At 38.0% G+C, this 21,328-nt stretch overlaps 1 protein-coding gene and 1 pseudogene across 1 annotated transcript in view; one reads left to right on the forward strand and one right to left on the reverse strand.

Annotated features, from left to right (window-relative positions):
• Window positions 1-21,328, reverse strand: part of PSMA8 (proteasome 20S subunit alpha 8) — a 41,302-nt gene that overhangs the window by 8,210 nt on the left and 11,764 nt on the right. Inside the window, 2 exon segments of the mRNA XM_044241001.1 lie at window positions 3,565-3,687; window positions 7,302-7,426. Of these exon segments, the coding sequence (XP_044096936.1) occupies window positions 3,565-3,687; window positions 7,302-7,426 (248 nt within the window).
• On the forward strand, window positions 9,756-19,801 carry LOC122902089 (annotated as a pseudogene).

Genomic DNA, 21,328 nt, shown 5'->3' on the forward strand with positions numbered 1-21,328 from the left:
TAATGGGGCACCAGTAAAATTTTTGCCTTTTGGGTTGTATTAAAGGTCCTAGTTCCCAAGTTAGTGGGATGGTGGGGAAGGGAGAACAGGCAGTGTTCTGCTAGGGGATATAACAATGTCACTGGACTAGAAGCTGAGACTGCCTGTTGGCAGTTTTGGACACCTCCTGCCTTTGAACCAGTAGGCAAATAATGGGTTACTCTGAGGATGGTATGATTTATTCTGATTATTAAGGGAAATAAAGTAACTAGTATACAATGGGACTGGGGAGGAGGTGTCTGGAACTCTCTTCATATTCTCATGTGAAGTGAAAAAAAGCTAATGGAAGGCTCTATAATCTATTAAGGCAGAATATGTAATGGACCATAATCTTAAAAAAAAAAGTTTGTGTTAAATGCCAGATAAAGAACCCCAACAAACCAAAGAGCTAGTATCAGTGATTTCTGTTCTCATTTCTGCTACAGGTCATGTGGCCAGTTTACATTTTGATTTTCTATTTCTACTACCCATTTCACATGTCCTCTATCTGTACACTGTAAAACTACATCCTAGCACTACAAAGTATTGTCACTGCATGGTACCATAGCTGTGTCCTCAATAGCCCATTGTATCACTTTATCAGGCTACTGGTATACTAGTAGGTCAGAGTAAAAAACAAAACATAGAAATGAAAACAAAACAAAACAAAACAAAACACCTGATCTCATGGCTAAAGTGCTATATAGTCTCCCCCAAACAGAAATTAAGCCAGAAGATTTTTTCTGTTTTTCAAGACTAGATATCAGAATAAGCTTGATGTAATAGAAGGAATACTACTAATAAAGCAGAAGACCCTGAGTTCTTTTTTTTTTACTTCTTTTTTTAAAATTAAATTTAATTTTTTTATATTTTTATAAACATATAATGTATTTTTATCCCCAGGGGTGCAGGTCTGTGAATTGCCAGGTTTACAGACTTCACAGCACTCACCATAGCACATACCCTCCCCAATGTCCATAACCCCACCACCCTTTACCGACCCCCCTCCCCGCAGCAACCCTCAGTTTGTTTTGTGAGATTAAGAGTCACTTACGGTTTATCTCCCTCCCGATCCCATCTTGTTTCATTTATAGAAGACCCGGAGTTCTTTTTTTTTTTTAAGAGTCTCCATTGGAGGACTACCTTTTTTTTTTTTTTTTTAAGATTTTATTTATTTATATGTCAGAGAGAGACAGGGAGAGAGAGCGAGCGAGCACAGGCAGACAGAGTGGCAAGCAGAGGCAGAGGGAGAAGCAGGCTCCCCGCCAAGCAAGGAGCCCAATGTGGAACTCGATCCCAGGGCGCTGGGATCATGACCCGAGCTGAAGGCAGCTGCTCAACCAACGGAGCCACCCAGGCGTCGCCAAGACCCTGAGTTCTAATGACAGCTTTGTTATTAACTAGTGGTGTGAACTTAAAAAAAAAAAAAAAATCACTTAACTCCTGAGTCTCGTGTACCAAATATATAAAACAAAAAAGTTTTCAGATGTCTTTTGTTATATATTTTTTTAAAGTTTCATTTGACTTCAACCAAAATCTTACAATAAAGTACAATATGTCAAATCAGTTAAATGATGATACATGGCCTTCACATACCACAGCAATGCATAGTTTCAGACCTAGATGATCAATACCCAACAATTTAAAAATTCCATAATTTGGGGGAGCCTGGGTGGCCCAGTTGGTTAGGTGTCTGCCTTCAGCTCATGTCATGATCTCAGGACTGTGAGATCAAGCCCCATGTTGGGCTCCCTATTCAGCGGGGAGTCTGCTTGTTCCTCTCTCTGTGAGGCTCTCCCTGCTTGTACTCTCTCTAATAAATAAAAATAAAAATAAAAATAAAAATAAAAATAAAATTAATTGAAAAATAAAAATTCCATAATTTTCCTAACTAGTTGATTTTAAAATAAAATAAAATGGTTCTCAGTACGACTCTAGGGAACAATCAAATTAAAATGGAAAGTTATGTAAACTTGGAAATTGTTGTTATGATATTGAAATGAAGTATAATGATGTAATGATTAATACAAACAGGAGATGGCACACTTTAAAATATTTAGAGAAAGACTGAGGGTAGTAACTTGTTTTGTTCAAGGTATAGATTTAGGAGGCATAAGAAATCTAGTACATGTAAAAGACTTCTTAAATTGGCACAAAAAGTCTGGTATCTGCAGTAGGTAAATTCATAGTTTCTGATTACCAGTTAGTTTGTCTAGTTAGCTTAAAAGAAAATGTGCAGCCACCGGTATCCAGATCTTTGTGGCAAGAATATAATCCACTGTTTTACTGGCCTGGTTAATTGGTTGATAAAACAGCATGAGTGTGGTCAGCTCAGATCAGTTCCTTTAGTTAATACAGGCATAAAGACCAAGGCAATACTTCCCATTAATTTATATGGCTTTTAATAACAGTAAAATAAACACTTCATGAAATTATTCAAAGCCTAGATATTTAAACTTTTTTAAAAAACATTTTATTTATAAATTTGAGAGAGAGCAAGAGAGAGTGAGAATGAGTGGGGGGAGGGGCAGAGGGAGAAGAAGAGGCAGGCTCCCTGTTGAGCAGGGAACCAACGCAAGGCTCAATCCCAGGACTCTGGGATCATGACTTAAGCCAAAGGCAGACATTTAACTGACTGAGCCACCCAGGCATCCCTTTAAACTTCTAATAAACTAAAAATTATTCAGATTCTATAATGTGTTTCTATTTTTATATATGAGAATATACAAAAATTTGTTTCTGGAAACTGCTACTAGTTTCCCTAGACCCTAGACTTTTGTATTAGATTTGAATGTACCATTAAACAGATTATTGGGGTACTGAAAGAAGAATAATAACTTATACAGAAAAGAAGCTATATTCTAGGAATGATGTGGGAACAATTGTAATGTACTGCCATATTAATAGAGATTCATAGTTTGGGGTACTCTAACTCTCCTAGAATAGAGAATGCATTAAATATTTCACTATGGGGTTTAAATGCTCATTCAATTCTGTATTAAAAGCAGAAAGACTATTTCTACTCAAACCAAGTATCTGTGTGAGGCAGATACTGTGTGGAAGAATGAATGATGCTAGGAATCAGATATATCTCTTACTTGGCCATTTATACTTAGGTTTGTCACATCTTTTCAAAAGAAGACCCTGTGATTAATAAACCAAAGTGTTGGGGCACCTGGGTGGCTCAGTCAGTTAAATGTCCACCTTTGGCTCAGGTCATGATCCCAGCATCATGGGATTGAGTCCTGCATCGGGCTCTTTGCTCCTCGGTGAACCTGCCTCTCCCTCTGCCTGCTCCCCTTTCTTATACTCTATTTCTTTCTCTCTCTCTCTGTCAGTTAAATAAAATATATAAAAACAAAACACCAAAGTCTTTTTCTAGCCATCAAAACATCATAGTTGCTGACTAGCTAAGTAGTTATGTAAAGTTTGTACCATCATCTATACTTTAATGCAACGTAATTTTTTGTCCTGTCCCTGAAAGTGACATTCACTGTGAATACATGTATTCAACTTCTAAAATGCATTAACAAATTCATGACTTACCTTCCAAGCATGGTAAGTACCAGAGGGATCAGTCTGATATAATCTTGGGATACCATCATCATCAAAACCTACAATTAAGGCAGAAATGCCAAAAGGTCTTCGTCCATTGCTTTGTGTGTATTTCTGAAAAATAAAATGTTTTTATAATTACTTTCTGTATGAGGCCATACAAAGAATGACATTATTATCAACTAAGAAATTTTGATAGCAGGGGTGCCTGGGTGGCGCAGTTAATTGAGTGTCTGCCTTCAGCTCAGGTCATGAACTCAGGGTCCTGAGATCAAGCCCCATGTAGGGGTCCTTGCCGAGTGGGGAGTCTGCTTCTCCATCTCCCTCTGCCCCCTGCCTGCTTCTGCTCTCTTTCCCCCAAATAAATAAGTAATCTTAAAAAAATTTTTTTAATAGTAATGTATTCCTGCTAAAATAATTTTTTCCATTCTTATTATGTATTTAAGATCCTCTTCCTGACTTTTTCTGGACTAACTTCAATCCATGATGAAATTTTAATGAAATTAATGTATATGGTGGATAAAACAAAATAGTAACTTTGAATGTATATGGTGGATAAAACAAAATAGTAACTTTGCTTATATATGGTCTTAAAACCATTGTCTTGTTTCTTTATATATTTTTTGGTAACATAACTGGATTATAATCTTGTTAATATAGCAGAGAACTACCTAGTAAAGCTGATTTTAGGGGCGCCTGGGTGGCTCAGTGGGTTAAGCCGCTGCCTTCAGCTCAGGTCATGATCTCAGGGTCCTGGGATCGAGTTCCGCATCGGGCTCTCTGCTCAGCAGGGAGCCTGCTTCCCTCTCTCTCTCTCTCTGTCTGCCTCTCCGTCTAATTGTGATTTCTCTCTGTCAAATAAATAAATAAAATCTTATTTAAAAAAAAGCTGATTTTAGTGAGCTGTACTTTGGAAGTGAGTTCTTGGGGCTGACTTTGAGAGACACAATAATTGTTACATTATAACCAATATTCTTACTTGATACTATTATTATCAAATATATTCTGTTCCCTATATACTAAGTTATCTCTACAGAAAACTCAACTAAGACATTTCTCAAACAAGGAAACCTTTTGTCTCTTTAGAAGAAAACGCATTTTTTTCTTCCCAGACAGCAGGGCACTGGAAACTAATTGTATTTCTTTTACTTTAGTGCCAAGAACTTCCTGGATTGTGCTCCAAAGAGTGGAATTCACACTAATTCTAAGACTGGTGCTCCTAGAAGTTGTACATAGGGCAGCCCTGACAGAAAGCTCAAACTTACACCTTTTTTCCATTTTTATATTTTATTATTATGTATTTTTATTAGGACCTCAAATTTTGAATGCAAACAGTTGGGCTACAAATGTAAATAATTCTTAAAGAACAGGGTTTATTTGTTTCATTCTTCTGTATTTCCTAATATTCCTAGTTCACACAGAGGTATGAAGTAGATGCTTTGTAAATATACCTCAGAGGAGAGACCCCTTTATTTGTTTAATCAACCATGTTTTTTTTTCTTTAATGAAAAAGTACTTGCCCAGGTTTAAAATAATTTAAAAGTACAAAAGGTGTACATAAAGGATCTCTTCTGTTGCAGAGCCCCAGATCCCTTCCCAGTAGCAATCACACTGTTACAGGTTTACAATATTAAAAGTTCTATGTGGGAGCCTTTATTCTTCTAGAAGAAAAACTAAAAACCACAATTGGGAACCTCATATACACAATGTTCTTCACCTTGCTTTTTTGGTGAATATAGTGTGGAGCTCAGCAGGAAGCTTGAACTCAGGACCCTGAGATCAAGCCCTGAGCTGAGATCAAGAGGTGGATGCTTAGCCTACTAAGCCATGCAGGCGCCCCAGTGGATAACTTTTTAACTGCTGAGAAAATCAAAGCAAATAAAAAGGTAAAGTAGAATAATATAAAAATGTTGGACTTCCTTGCAACATAAATAAAAAAAAACAAGGTACCTTTTTATAAGTATATAATTTAAAACTTTAGTATCTAGAATATATATAGTTTATTTAAAAAAACTCTACATGGACAAATGGCAAAATCCATGCCAGAAAGTGTTCTAAATGCTTTAAATGTATTAAATCATTTAATCCGTAATGCAACTCAACAAAGTAGGTATTATTTTAATGTTTATTCTATAAATAAGAAAATTAAGACAAAACAGGCTAAATAGTGTGCTCACAACACTAACTAGGAAGTAACAAACCCAGGATTCAAAACACCCAAATTCTGGCTCTTGGAGGCACATTTTTAACCACCAGAGTGCCTGTCAAAAGGACAGATAGTTTACACTAGAAGAAATGAAAATAGCAAACCAACATGTGGGGGAAAAAAATAAACCTCACTACTATTTGTATTATAAAATACAAATTAAAACAACTATTACAGTACTATGTTATACTTATTTGCTAAATAAAAAAAAAAAAATGAAAACCCTAGGCTGATGATCCTTCAGGGATACATTTATGCCTTGCTGGTTGCACAATAAAAATTGGTTCAATCTTTTTAGCAAGCAATTTAGCTACATATAACAAGAGTCTTAAAACCAATTACAATCTCTAATCTAGTAATTTCTTACTGAAAATTAATTTAACAATATAATTCAAAAAAGAAAAATAAAGGCTGTGACAAAGATAGAATAATGTTATTAAAGTACTAAACTGAGAAAGAGAATGAGAAATGGAAAGAAACTGGAAACAATCTAAATAATTACCAGTGAACAACTGGAAACAGTATTATATAGTTAGTAAGAATGAGAAGTATGCATAAGGATTATGCTGACAAATGTAAAGTACACATAAAAGATAGAGAACAAATACTTATATACATTCTGATTATACTTAATGTCAAACCATGTACCTGTGTATGAATTCAGAAATTCTATCCAGAGGTGCCTGGGTGGCTCAGTAGGTTGAGCATCTGACTCTTGATTTCCCCTCATGTTGTGATCTCAGTGTTGTGGACTGAGCCCTGCATTGGGCTGTGCTGAGTGTGGAACCTGTTTAAGACTCTTTCTCTCCCTCTCCTTCTGTCCCCCTCCCATTGCACTCTTTCTCTCTCTCTAAAATAATAATAAATACAAAAAACTTAGGTTTTAAAAAATAATAATAACAAATCTTAAAACAAAACAAAACAGGTCATATCCAAACCTGCTCAGTTGTGGTTAGGTTTGTAGATAAAAGAACCATGCTTCTTTAGTAAACATATTAAGAAAAAAAAAAGTTTTCATTACTGTATCACTAGAGGTATAGAAAGCCTCTTAAAATAGGAGATTTATTGCTCTTTGAAATTTTAATATAATTCTTAGAATTGATAGTAATTGAGATTTCTAATGCTCAAACCAATGCAGTCCACTGGAATAAGAGTATGAATATGAAGTAAGTGTGAGAAAGAATAAGGATTTTAGTAGATTTAATAGATTAAATGACTGGAGGGACGCCTGGGTGGCTCAGTTGGTTGGGCAGCTGCCTTTGGCTCAGGTCATGATCCCAGCATCCTGGGATCGAGTCCCACATCGGGCTCCTTGCTCGGCAGGGAGCCTGCTTCTCCCTCTGTCTCTGCCTCCCATTCTGTCTGCCTGTGCTCGCTCTCGCTCCCTCTCTCTCTCTGACAAATAAATAAAATCTTAAAAAAATAGATTAAATGACTGGAAATATTGTAGTATTCTCATAACAGGAACCATAATGATGTAAAAGAAGAAAACCTTTAGAAATCTGTTGGAATAGTGGCTTACCTGCTTTAAGGTTGCTATGAAGCGAGTTATATATTCTACGGTGACTGGGTCCTCGACTGTGAGCTTATGACTCTGGCACTCCACACGGGCTCTGTTTATTACTACTCTAGCATCAGCAGTCAGTCCTATAAAAGTAGGTAATACATTTTCAAAAAAGAATGACTTTTGTCAAAAGGGTTTTTTTCTTCTTAGCTACCATGAAATCTTTCTTATAATGTCCATTGTTTTTTCAATATACATCCATTATAAATAATCTACAAAACAGAATATCACTCGTCCAACATTTAATACTTAATCTAATGCATTCTTATTTACTTTTAAAAGAAATAGTTTTAGGGGTACCTGGGTGGCTCAGCCAGTTAAGCAACTGCCTTCGGCTCAGGTCATGATCCTGGACTCCCAGGATCAAGTTCCTTGGCTTGATCAAGTTCCAGGCTCCCTGCTCAGTGGGAAGTCTGCTTCTCCCTCTGACCCTCCCCCCTCTCATGCTCTCTCTCTCTCAAATAAATGAAATCTTTAAAAAAATGGTTTTAAAGAAAAATAAACACTAACGCTAAGTAAACTATTTCCGAAAGATCAAAATGGTTTAACTCACAGTGGTTGGTCTGTTTATTAGATTTTATTGAACATTTTCTAAAAATCTCTATAGTCATGTTTTTAAAAACTATTTTTGGGGAAGATATCAAAGCCAGACTGATCAAAGGCTGATGTTTTATCCTGGTTCCAAAATCAATATACTCATTATCAAACACATACCCATTGAATTCAAACTGCATTCAATATAACTGTGACATGTGATTTCTATTAGCTTTTTGTCTAAGATTAAGGGTTTGAAAATCAAGAATATTAAAACAGAAAAAGAAAACAGTCTTCCTTTTGCCATACCAAAACCTCATGTAATTAATTTTCCACATTTCCATAAGGAATAGAATGTGATTCTATAAAAACAACAACTGACCCAAAACTTAAATGCAACAGTTGCAAACATTTCTATTAAAGACTACTCTGGCATTTGTCCTTTACATGGCCATTTTGTTTCTTTCCCCATTCTCTTAATAGCACACTGCCAGGAAAATGCATTCACAAAATCTCTTTAACAGTCATTTCTCAAATAATCATCAGTCTTTTGCATTCACAAACTCATTTTCCACTTCCACACCATTTCAAATTGTGTTTCTACAAATGGAAGAACTATCAGTCCCTGAAGATAATAAAAAACCTGTCACAATATGCCACTAAGAATCACCCCAATACTCATGGGTATTGAGGTGCAAATTTTAATTGGGTAGCTGAAGAGGGAAAAACTGATTCTATTCTCTTCTCTCTGCAAAATATGAGTAGCATCTGGCTGGTTCAGTTTGTAGAGCATGTGACTCTTGATCTTGGGGTTGTGAGTCTGAGCCCCAGTTGGGGGGACTCTACTTTTTAAAAACAGTTTTTAAAAGTTATTTTAAAAATGTTATACTAGAGAAAGGAATGAGAAGAGATTCACTTTACCTATCCTATGGATTAAAAGCTACACTCAATTAGAAAATGTGACCCGAAAGGAGTTTTCTAAGTTATTTCTCCTTTACAATGTAAATATGATCCCAAACTACAGAAACATAGAAGAATATTTAAAAAGTAGTGATATAACTGATTCAAGAAAAAAAAATTAGTGATAAATTTGCCAAACCATATAAGTAATACATTTATGTGATTGTGTTTGTTTTTAACATAAGAAATAACAATTATACTAATCAATACCAAATGTCTAGGAAAAAGAGAACAACTTCAATTTAAAGATAGCATTGAAAACTGCAATTTCACATTCTGTAGGTTACCTTTTAGTTTTCTTGTTTCCTTTGCTGTGTAGAAGATTTTTATTTTTGTTTTGTTTTTTTAAAGATTTTATTTATTTATTTCTCAGAGTGGGAGAGAGAACAGACAAGCAGGGGGAGTTGCATATAGAGGGAGAAGCAGGCTCCCTGCTGAGCAAGGAGCCTGATGCAGGACTTAACCCCAGGACTCTGGGATCAGTGACCTGAGCTGAAGGCAGATGCTTAACCAACTGAACCACCCAGGTGTCCCTAGAAACTTATTTTGATGAAAGTCCCAATAGTTTATGTTTGCTTTTGTTTCCCTTGGCTAAGGAGACATATCTAGAAAGAAGTTGCTATGGCCAACGTAAAAGAAGTTAATGCCTATGTTATCCTCTAGGATTTTTATGGTTTCAGGTCTCACATTTAGGGTCTTTAATCCATTCTGAATTTGTTTTTGTGTATGGTGTAAGAAGGTGGTCCAGTTTCATTTTTATGCATGTTGTTTTGCAGTTTTCCCAGCACCATTTGTTGAAGAAATTTTTTTTTTTTTTGGAGGCGGTCTTTTTCCCATTGGCTATTCTTTCCTTCTTTCCCTAAGACCAATTGACCAACAGTTCATTTCTGGGTTTTCTATTTTGTTTGACGGATCTATATGTCTGTTTTTGTGCCGGTACCATACCGCTTTGATCACTCAGCCTTGTAATATAACTTGAAGTCTGGAATTGTGATCCCTGCTTTTCTTTATCAAGGTTTCTTTGACTATATACAGGGTGTTTTGTGGTTCCAGACAAATTTTAGGATTCTTTGTTCTAGCTCTGTGAAAAATGCTGTTGGTATTTTGATAGGGCTTGCATTAAATATGTAGATTGCTTTGGGTACTATAGACATTTTAAAAATATTTGTTCTTCCTACAAAGTGGAAGATACTTGCAAATGACCTGAGAAAGGTTAGTATCCAAAATATTTGAAGAACTTATAAAAGTCAACACCCCCAAAATGAATAATGCAACTAAAAAATGGACAGAGACATGAATAGACATTTTTCCAAAGAAGACATACAGATGGCCAACAGACACATGAAAAGATGGTCAGCATCACTCATCATCAAGGAAATACAAATCAAAACTACAATGAGATAACACCTCACACCTGTCAGGATGGCTAAAATCAACAACACAAGAAAGAGTATGTGTTGACAAGGATGTGGAGAAAGGGGAACACTTGCACTGTTGGTGGGAATGCAAACTGGAGCAGCCACTCTGGTAAACAGTATGGAGATTCCTCAGAAAGTTAAAAATACAACTACTCTATAATCCAGTAATCACACTATTAGATATTTACCCAAAGAATATAAAAATACAAATTCAGAAGGATACATGCACCCTGATGTTTACAGCATCATTATTTATAATAGCCAAATTATGGAAATAGCCCAAGTTCCATCGACTGATGAATGAATAAAAAAGATGTTGTGTATACATATATATACACAATAGAATATTACTCAGCCATAAAAAGAATGAGATCTTGCCATTTGTAATGACATGGCTAGAGCTAGGGAATACCATGCTAAGCAAAATAAGTCAGAGAAGGTAAGTATTATATGATTTCAATCATATCTGGAACTTAAGAAACAAAACAAATGAGCAAAGGGGAAAAAAAGAGACAAACCAAGAAACAGACTCTTAACTATGGGGAATAAAGTGAGGGCTATCAGAGGGGTTGAGGGATGGGTGAAATAGAAATGGGGATTAAGAAGTACACTTGTGATTAGCAATGGGTGTTGTTAAGAAGTATTGAATCAAGGAAGCCTGGGTGGTTCAGTCTGTTAAGCATCTGCCTTCAGTTCAGGTCATGTTCCCAGGGTTCTGGGATTGAGTCCCACATTCGGCTCCTTGCTCAGCGGGAAGCCTACTTCTCCCTGTTCTCTGCCTGCTGCTCCCCCTGCTTATGCTCTCTCTCTCTCTCTGACAAATAAATAAAATCTTAAAAAAAAAAGTGCTGACTCACTATATTGTATACTTGAGACTAATAATATACTGTATGTTAACTAATTGGAAATTATTTTAAAGATTTTTAAAAATTTATTTATCTGACAGAGATCACAAGTAGGCAGAAAGGAAGGCAGGGTTGGGGGGAAGCATGCTCCCTGCTGAGCAGAGACCCCGATGCGGGGCTCAACCCTAGGACCCTGAGATCATGACCTGAGCTGAAGGCAGAGGCTTTAACCCACTGAGCCACCCAGGTGCCCCAACTAACTGGAATTTAAATAAAAACTTAAAACAAATGCAATTTCACTTTGTTTATATATAAGCAATCTAGAAAAGAAACAAGTCTTCCATCTAGTGCTTTCATTTTTTTTTTTAAAGATTTTATTAATTTGAGAAAGAGAGCAAGCAAGAGAGAGCTAGAGGAAGAAACGGACTCCCTGCTGAGCAGGGAGCCTGCTGAGGGGTTTAATCTCAGGACACTGGATCCCCAGACCCTGGGATCATGACCTGAGCCAAAGGGAGGCGCCTGGCTGACTGAGCCACCCAGGGGCCCCTCTAGTGCTTTTGAATTCATACCACAACTATATCTTGAAATTACTTTCACAGTGTAAAATTTCTACTTTTAAATGGAATGCTACATGGCACATGAATTTTTTTTTCAAATTCTTTGATTTTTTTTCCCTAAGGGCTGTTTTCTAAAAATTAAAAGTACAATATAACAACATTGACAAAAGAATGTGATTTTTTTCAAGATGATACTATATATTTTTTCTGATATGTACTCATTGTAAAATATTCCAACAGAGGGAATAAAAGCTACTATATAATTCCACAAGTTATAAACAAAACAATATTATACATATTATTCAATAATCCACTATTTTTAATATATATTGTAAATACTTTTCATGTCAATACATATAGATCCTATGACCTCTTTTGTTTAAATTCAATTTAGTTAGTATATAAAGTGGTACTGGTTTCAGGAGTAGAATTTAGTGATTCATCACTTACATACAGCACCCAGTGCTCATCCCAACAAGTGCCTTCAGTGCTCATCACCCATTTAACACATCCTCCCATCCTCTTCCCCTCCAGCAACCCTGTTTGCTCTCTTAACTGTAGAGTCTCTTATGGTTTGCCTCCCCTAGGTTTTTATCTTTATTTTTCTTCTTCCTGTGCTCATCTGTTTTGTTTCTTAAATTTCACATGAGTGAAATCATATATTCATCTTTCTCTGACTGACTTATTTTGCTTAGCATAATACACTCTAGTTCCATCCACATCATTGCAAATGGCAAGACTTCACTGTTTTTGATGGCTGGGTAAATTTCTTATACACACACACACACACACACGCACAACTCTTCTTTATCCATTCATCAGTCAGTGGACAATTTGGGCTCTTTCTGTAAGGTGGCTATTGTTGATAGTGCCGTTATAAACACTGGGGTGTGTTTGCCCCTTGGAATCAGCATTTTTGTATCCTTTGGATAAATTCCTAGTAGTGCAGTTGCTGGGTTGTAGGGTAGTTGTATTTTTAACTTTTTGAGACACCTCTATGCTGTTTTCCAGAGTAGCTGCACCAGTTTGCATTCCAACCAATAGCACAAAAGGGTTCCTCTTTCTCTGCATCCTTACCAACATCTGTTGTTTTCTGAGTTGCTAATTTTAACCATTCTGAAAGGTGTGAGATGGATCTCATTGTGGTTTTGATTTGTATTTCCATGATGATGAGTGATGTTGAGCATCTTTTCCTGTATCTGTTAGCCATCTGTATGTCTTCTTTGGAGAAATGTCTGTTTATGTTCTCTGCCCTTTTCTTAACTGGATTATTTTTTGAGTGTTGTTTTGGCGAGTTTTTTTTTAATAGATTCTGGATACTAGGCCTTTACCACTGATAGGGCATTTGCAATATCTTCTCTCATTCCGTCAGTTGTCTTTTAGTTTTGTTAACTGTTTCCTTCACTGTGCAGAAGCTTTTTATCTTGATAATGTCCCAATAGTTCAGTTTTGCTTTTGTTTCCCTTGCCTCCAGTGACATATCTAGTAAGAAGTTGATGAGGCTGAGGTCAGAGGTTGCTACCTGTTTTCTCCCCTAGGATTTTGATGGTTTCCTATCTTACATTTAGGTCTTTCATCCACTTTGAATTTATTTTTGTGTATGGTGTAAGAAGGTGGTCCCATTTTCATTCTTCTGCATGTCCCTGTCCCAATTATTGGGTATTTTCCCAATACCATTTGTTGAAGAGACTTTCAACAAAGTCTCTTTCAAAGAAAGAGGATATTCTTTCCTGCTATGCTGGAGATTAGTTGACCATTTAGTTGTGGACTATGATCTCCTTTTAAAACTGCTATTAAATAGTAAGATTGATAACATGGTAGTAGTAGTAATTGTAGTGGTAATATTAATAATACATGCCAGACATTGTTAAAAATGCTTTGTATGTATTAACTCATTTAATTATTGTAATAAATCAATAATGTCATTAGCCTCATGTTAAGATTAAAGTGAGGGCAAGGAAGTTAAGTACCTTGCCCACAGTCACAGGTGTAGTGGGCAAGGAAGTCTGGCTTAGAACTGGGTTGGTATGGTTCTAGAGCCTATACCATGTTTGATTATGCTAGTTCCCCAGTATTAGACATTTAGGCATTTTCCAATTACAAAAACCAATTAACATATGGGGAAGAATATTAGTAAATGCTTATTTTCTCTGTTAAAAAGTCATACTCATATTAAAATTTTATATTAAGTCAAAAAAGTATGTATACCAGAAGTTAAAGCATTCACATCATTTATACTAAGATGATTTCTTTAAAAATTTTTTTCTTGGTGTGCCTGGGTGGCTCAGTGGGTTAAGCCTCTGCCTTCAGCTCAGGTCTTGATCCCAGAGTTCTGGGATCGAGCCCCGCATTGGGCTCTCTGCTTAGCAGGGAGCCTGCTTCCTCCTCTCTCTCTGCCTGTCTCTCTGCCTGCGTGTGATCTCTGTCTGTCAAATAAATAAAATCTTTAAAAAAATTTTTTTTCTTTTATTGTAGTAAAGTGTACATAACATAAAATTATCATTTTAACCATTTCTAAGTTTAAAAAGAGTACAGTGGAACTAAGAATACTGTTGGAAAATCATCACCATCCATCTCTGGGACTTTATTTTCCCAAACTGAAACTATGAGCTCATGAAATAACTTTCCATTCTCCCTCCACCACAACCTCTGGCAACCACCATTCTACTTCTTGTGTCTATGAGTTTGACTAGTCCAGGTATTCTCATATAAATGGAACCATAGAGTAATTATCCCATTATGACTGCTTATTTCACTTACCATAATGTCTTCAAGATTCATCCATATCATAGCATGTGTCAGAATTTCCTTCTTTAGGGCTTAATTATATTCCATTGTATGTATATAGCACATTATGTTTACCCATTCATTCACTGATGGATACATGTGTTGTTTCCATCTTTTACCTATTGTGGTTCCATCTTTTACCTATAAGCTATAATTATGGGTATACAAATATCTTTTGGAGTCCCTACTTCCAGGTCTTTCAGATATATATGCAGAAGTGGAGTGGTTGGATCACATGGTAATTCTATATCTAAAATTTTAAGAAACCACCATATTGTTTTCAATAATGACTATACTATTTTACATTCTCACCCACAGTCCACAAAATTTGGAATTCTCCATAGTCTTATTAATCCTTATTTTGTTTTCTTGATACTAGCCATCCTAATGGATGTGAAGTGGTAATTCATTGTGGTTTTGATTGCATTTCTTTAATGATTAGTGACATTGAGTATTTTTTCATGGATTTATTGGCCATTTGTATCTATCTCTGGAGAAATATCTATTTAAATTCTTTGCTCATTTTCGAATTCAGGTGTCTGCTTCTTTGCTGTTGTGTTCCACGCATTCTTTATATATTCTGGTTATTAATCCCTTATCAGATACAGTTTTGCAAATATTTTTCTACCACTCTACAGACCCAGCTGAAACCAAGAGTTGGATGCTTAACTGACTGAGCTGCATAAGGAACTAAATAGGAAGTGTTGGGCACATGATGTGACTAAAATTCTTAGGCGTGGAACTTAACCTAAAACATATTTTGAGGGGCGCCTGGGTGGCTCAGTGGGTTAAAGCCTCTGCCTTCGGCTCAGGTCATGGTCCCGGGGTCCTGGGATCAAGCGCATTGGGCTCTCTGCTCGGCAGGGAGTCTGCTTTCCCCCTCTCTCTGTCTGCCTCTCTGCCTACTTGTGATCTCTGTCTGTCAAATAAATAAATAAAATCTTTAAAAAAAAAACGTATTTTGAGATTTTAAATAAACGGGGGCATTTACATTTATTTGTGTCTTCTTCGATTTCTTTCAGGAACGTTTTATATTTTTCAGTGTACAAGTCTTTTGTCTCCTTGGTTACGTTTATTCCTAAGTGTTTTATTCTTTTTGATGCTACTTTAAGTAGAATTATTTCTCTTAATTTCCTTTTTGTTGTTTTAAAAAGATTCTATTCATTTATTTGACAGAGAGAAAGATTACAAGTAGGCAGAGAGGCAGTCAGAGAGAAGGGGAAGCAGGCTCCCCGCCAAGCAGAAAGCCTGATGCAGGGCTCGATCCCAGGACCCTGAGATCGTGACCTGAGCTGAAGGCAGAGGCTCAACCCACTGAGCCACCCAAGTGCCCCTCTCAATTTCCTTTTTAGATAGTTCACCATCCGCGTACAGAAACACAACTGAATTTTTTGTGTTGATACTATTTGCTCCAACTTTGTTCAATTTAATTATTACCTCTAACAGGTTTTTTTTTTGTATGGAACCTTATTTTTTTTTAATACAATTTTATTTTTTTTTTTTGACATAGAGAGACACAGTAAGAGAGGGAACACAATCGGGGATGTGAGAGAGGGAGCTCAATGTGGGGCTTGATCCCAGGACTCTGGGATCATGATCTGAGCTGAACCCAAACACCTAATGATTGAGCCACCCAGTTGCCCCTTTTTTGTGGACTCTTTAGGGTTCTCTATATGCAAGATCATGTCATCTGTAAACAGAGCTAGTTTTATTTCTTCCCTTCCAATTTGGATGCCTTTTTTTTCCCTGCCTAATTGCTCAGGGTAGGACTTTCACTATTAAGTTTAATAGAAATGGCAAAAGTAGGCATCCTTGGCTAATTCCTGATCTTAGATGAAAAGCTTTGAGTCTTTTGTAACTATGATGTTCTTTGTGAGTTTTTCAGAAATTATTTTTATTATATGGAGATCTTTTCCTTCTATTCCTAGTTTATTGAGTGTTTTCATCATGAAAGGGTATTGAATGTTGTTAAATTCTTTTTCTGAATCAATTGAGATGATCATGTACTTTTGTCCTTCATTTTGTTAATGTGGTATAGTTATATTGATTTTCATGTGTTGAATTACCTTTGTACTCCAGAAATAAACCCACTTGGTCATGGTATAGAACTCCTTTAATATGCTGTATTTGGTTTGCTAGTATTTTTGTGAGGATTTTTACATCAGTATTTATAAGGGATATTGGTCTGTAGTTTTCTTTTTTTGTAGTGTCTTTGGTTTTGGTATCATGGTAATCCTGGCCTCATAGAATGAGTTTGGAAGCATTCCTTCCTCAATTTACTGAAGATTTTGAGAGTTGGTATTCTTCTTTCAATGTTTGGTAGAATTCACCAGAGTCATGGAGTTTTTTTATTGGGAGGTTTTTGTTTACTGATTCACTCTTTACTTATTATATTATACATCTGTTGAGATACACACACACACTTCTTCTTGAGTAACCAGGTAATTTGTATGTTCCAAGAAATGTGTCAATTTCTTCTCATTTGTTGGTTTATGACTGTCCATAGTACCTTCTTTTTTTTTTTTTTAAAGATTTTATTTATTTATTTGACAGAGAGAGATTACAAGTAGGCAGAGAGGCAGGCAGAGAGAGAGAGAGAGAGGGAAGCAGGCTCCCTGCTGAGCAGAGAGCCCGATGCGGGACTCGATCCCAGGACCCTGAGATCATGACCTGAGCTGAAGGCAGCGGCTTAACCCACTGAGCCACCCAGGCGCCCCTGTCCATAGTACCTTCTGATGATCCTTTTTATTTCTGTAAAATCATTAGTATAATGTCTCCTTTTTCATTTCTGCTTTTAGTTGAGTCTTCTTTTGTTCATAGGCAACAACTGGTTTGCCAGCTGGTTTGCCAATACTGTTGATCTTTTCAAAGAACAAAACTATTGGTCTTGGGCGCCTGGGTGGCTCAGTGGGTTAAGCCGCTGCCTTCGGCTCAGGTCATGATCTCAGGGTCCTGGGATCGAGTCCCGCATCGGGCTCTCTGCTCAGCAGGGAGCCTGCTTCCCTCTCTCTCTCTCTCTGCCTGCCTCTCTGTCTACTTGTAATCTCTGTCTGTCAAATAAACAAATAAAATCTTTAAAAAAAAAAAAACAAAAAACAAAAAACTATTGGTCTTACTGATTTATGTTTTTTGTTCTCCTGTTTTCTGTATCTCTAATCTTTATTATTTCCTTCCTTGTGCTAGCCTTAGGTTTAGTTTGGTCTTCTTTTTCTAGTTCTTATGGTATGTTAGGCTAGTTAATTGAAAATTTTCTTCTTTTTAAAAAATTAAGCAGCTATGGCTTCAAATTTTCCTCTTAGCACTGCTTTTGCTGCATTCCATAAGTCTGATATGTTGTTTTCATTTTCATGTCTCAAGATATTTTCTAATTTCTCTCCTGATGTCTTTGTTTTTAGATTTTATTTATTTATTTGTCAGAGGGAGAGAGAGCACAAGCAGTGGGAGCAGCAGAGGGAGAAGGAGAAGCAGGCTTTTTTTTTGAGCAGGGAACCCCAGGATTCTGGGATCGTGACCTGAACCAAAGGCAGATGCTTAAATCAACTGAGCCACCCAGGTGCCTCTCTTTTTTTTTTTTTTGGTGCCTCTCTTTTGATGTCTTCTTTGACCCATGGGTTTTTTAGGAGAATATTGATCCTTAAACAACACAAGGGTTGGGATGCCAATCCTTTCCCCCAACCGAAGTCTGCATATAATTTTTGACTCCTCAAAAACTTAACTACTGATAGCCTACAGTTACCTGAAAGCCTTATCCTATCAGTACATCCCAGTGAGACAATGTTTTTACCCAGGTGTCACCTCCTGCATTGTATCCTGGATTGTTCACACCTGAACCCACATAGCTCCTTGAAGGGGCTGTTCTTCAGATGCCCAGTGGCCCAGCAGCTGTCCTTCCTGCACACTGGCCTCATGAACAACCTCTACCTGTGCACCCTTGACTGCCTGGTGCCTCTGCTCCAGTGGCTCTTCCAGCGGCTGATGTGGCCTCCAGAAACTTGTTCAGGAGCCTTTGGCTTCCTATGGGATCTTAGTATGGATAGGCTCTTCCATCAGTTTGATGGAGATAAGCACTGGTGGTGGCCCTTACTGCAAGAGGTCATGGAGGCATTTCACAGCCTGGGAGGCCACAGTCCTGCTCTGGGACTGCAGGGGCCCTGTCAGCATGGTGGAAGAGTGTTTAAAAATGACACTAGCCTGAGCTGGAGTGAGCAGCAGAACAGCCCCCTGGAGACTGCCTGAGACATTAGCCTGCGCTATCTCTATTAAGTTCCTGACACTAAGTACCCTTGCACAGCCAGGGGCCTCCACTGATGGGGACCTCTTGGGCCAAACTGAGCTGCTGTCCTGAGCTGGTGTGGGGGGTGGGAGGCGGTGGCTCTGCCTGCCACACAAGACCAATCTCCAGCAGTTTCTGCTCCTGCTCTTCAAGAACATCCAGGAGTGGCCAGGGAAGCTCCAGCAGCTGTGCTGTACCCTGAGCAAGGTGTCAGATCACCATTACAACTGCTGGCACTCATGAAGTTCTTCCTGGATGTAACCTTCTGGAGCAGACAGCTTTGAAGCCAGCTTAGCCTTGTGGTCTTTGCCCAGATCCTGGACTAGCAAGAGACATTCCCTGTCTGGCAAGAGAAGGCCCAGCTGTCTTTGCTCAGTCAGATCCTGAGCCTCATGAGGCCATAATCCCTCTGGTAGTACCTGGGCTCTGAGACCTTGCCACCTTACCAGGAGCAAGAACCAAAGGCCAGTGCTGAGCTAGATCACCTGTGCCACAGCTTCTGATACTGCCTAGGTTGGTGGTCAGCTGCCAAGACTCCCCATCCCAGACCAATGGGGAGAACTGCAGCTTGCTATGCATGCAATTGGGCCTCCATATTAGCACCCATATCCAGGAAAGCCCCCAGGTCATGTTGCCCACACCTATATCTGCTGACAGGAGCTGCTGGCCCAGTGCCAGCCCCAAGCCCTGTGAAAGAGTAGAAAGACTAAAGGAGGCCCTGGAAAGACGAAAGTTGCAAGGTGGGGCTCGCCTCAGGCTCCTGGCTCTGGTGGGAAGCGAAAGGGCTCAGGGAACAGAAGGGAGCATAGAACAGAGGCCAGAAGAGGACCAATGTGATGAAACAAGAGCCTGCCTTGACATTGCCCTGGACCCATACCAGGCAAGAATGGGGCCTCTCCCTGCCTGGCCCACCCTCAGCTCTCCTTCTCTCCCAGGTGTCTTCTTTGCCATAAGGCCTTTGTCTCCATACTCCCTTGTTTCCCTGGGCTGCCTGGGCTCCCCACCCTTCTTCCTTTCTCTGTCAGTAATGTTAGCTTTCTTTGTGTACAGTGAAGTCTTATTTCAGGGGGAGAAAAAGGAATGAATGCATGTGCACGCACACACAAGAAACATGCCTTGTTTGCTAAAATACAAAAGCAAATAAGCACATGAAAATCTATTCCACATCATTACCCATGAGTCAAATGGAAATTAAACCCACAATGAGATTGTACTATACACTTACAAGAATGTCTAAAATTAAAAACAGTAACACCACCAAAGGTTGTTGAGGAGTAGAGAAAATGAATCATTTATACATTGCTAGTAGGAATGCAAATAGTTCAGGCGCTCTGGAAAACAATTTGCCAGCTTTTTATAAAACTAAGCATGCATTATCATATGATCATATGACCCAGCAACTGTACTCTTCAGCATTTATTGCAAAAAAGGGAAAACCTAGGTTCACACAAAAACCTGCACACAAATGTTCACACCAGCTCTATTTGTAATGGGCGAAAACTAGAAAGAATTAATGTCCTTCAACCAGTGAATTGTTAACAAAAGTGTGGTACATCCATATCATGGAACACTACTCAGCAATAAAAAACAAGTGACTATTAATATATGCAACAACTTGGATGAATGGCAAGGGAATTATGTTGAACAAGAAAAGCTAAGATGAAAAGGTTATATATGTATCACAGGATTCTATTCACTAAACATTCTCAAAATGACAAAATTACAGAGATGGAGAAGAGAATGGATTAGTGGCTACCAGAGGTTAGAGACGAGGAGGAATAGCATGAGGTAGTCTTGGGTTAATGCAAGAGTTGTGTATCTTGATTGTGGTGATGGTTAGATGAACTTACACAAGTGATAAGTCTAATAAAACCACACATACACATGTACACATGCAAATAAGTGCATATAAAACTGTTTAAATCTGAATAAACTCTGTGGCTTGTAACAATGTCATTTTACTGGTTTTTGAAGATGTTACCATTGGGGGAAACGCAGTATAAAGGATAATTGCCTGTGTTTTGTTTTGTTTTGAAAGATTATTTCAGAAAGAGAGAGCTAGTGAGAGAGAGCGAGTGCACAAGCAGGAGGGGTAGGTAGAGGGAGACAGAATCTCAAGCAGGCTCTGCACTCAGTGCAGAGCCCTACTCAGCGCTTGATTCCATGATCCAGAGACCATGACCTGAGCTGAAACCAAGAGTCGGATGCTCAACCCAATGTGCCACACAGGCGCCCCCCCACCCCCTTTTTTTAAATGACTTTCTGAGTACCTGTAATTGTTTCAAAATAAAGAGTTTAAAAAGAAAACACAGCTGCCTGAAGTTATAATTAAGGTACTGTATATATCTTTTAACATTACTGCTTTATCAAAACTAATTATCAAAATCCATGTTTATATAGATGTGATCTTCCAGAAAAGATATGATATACTGTTTGTGTTAAGAAATGGGGGCACCTGGGTGGGTTAGTGGGTTGGGCCTCTGCCTTCGGCTCAGGTCATGATCTCAGGGTCCTGGGATCGAGCCCCACAATGGACTCTCTACTCAGTGGGGAGACTGCTTCCCCTGCTCTCTCTCTCTCTGCCTGCCTCTCTGCCTACTTGTGATCTCTC

The sequence above is a fragment of the Neovison vison genome, chromosome 3, assembly GCF_020171115.1.
Source record: "Neovison vison isolate M4711 chromosome 3, ASM_NN_V1, whole genome shotgun sequence".
Classification (NCBI taxonomy): Eukaryota; Metazoa; Chordata; class Mammalia; order Carnivora; family Mustelidae; genus Neogale; species Neogale vison.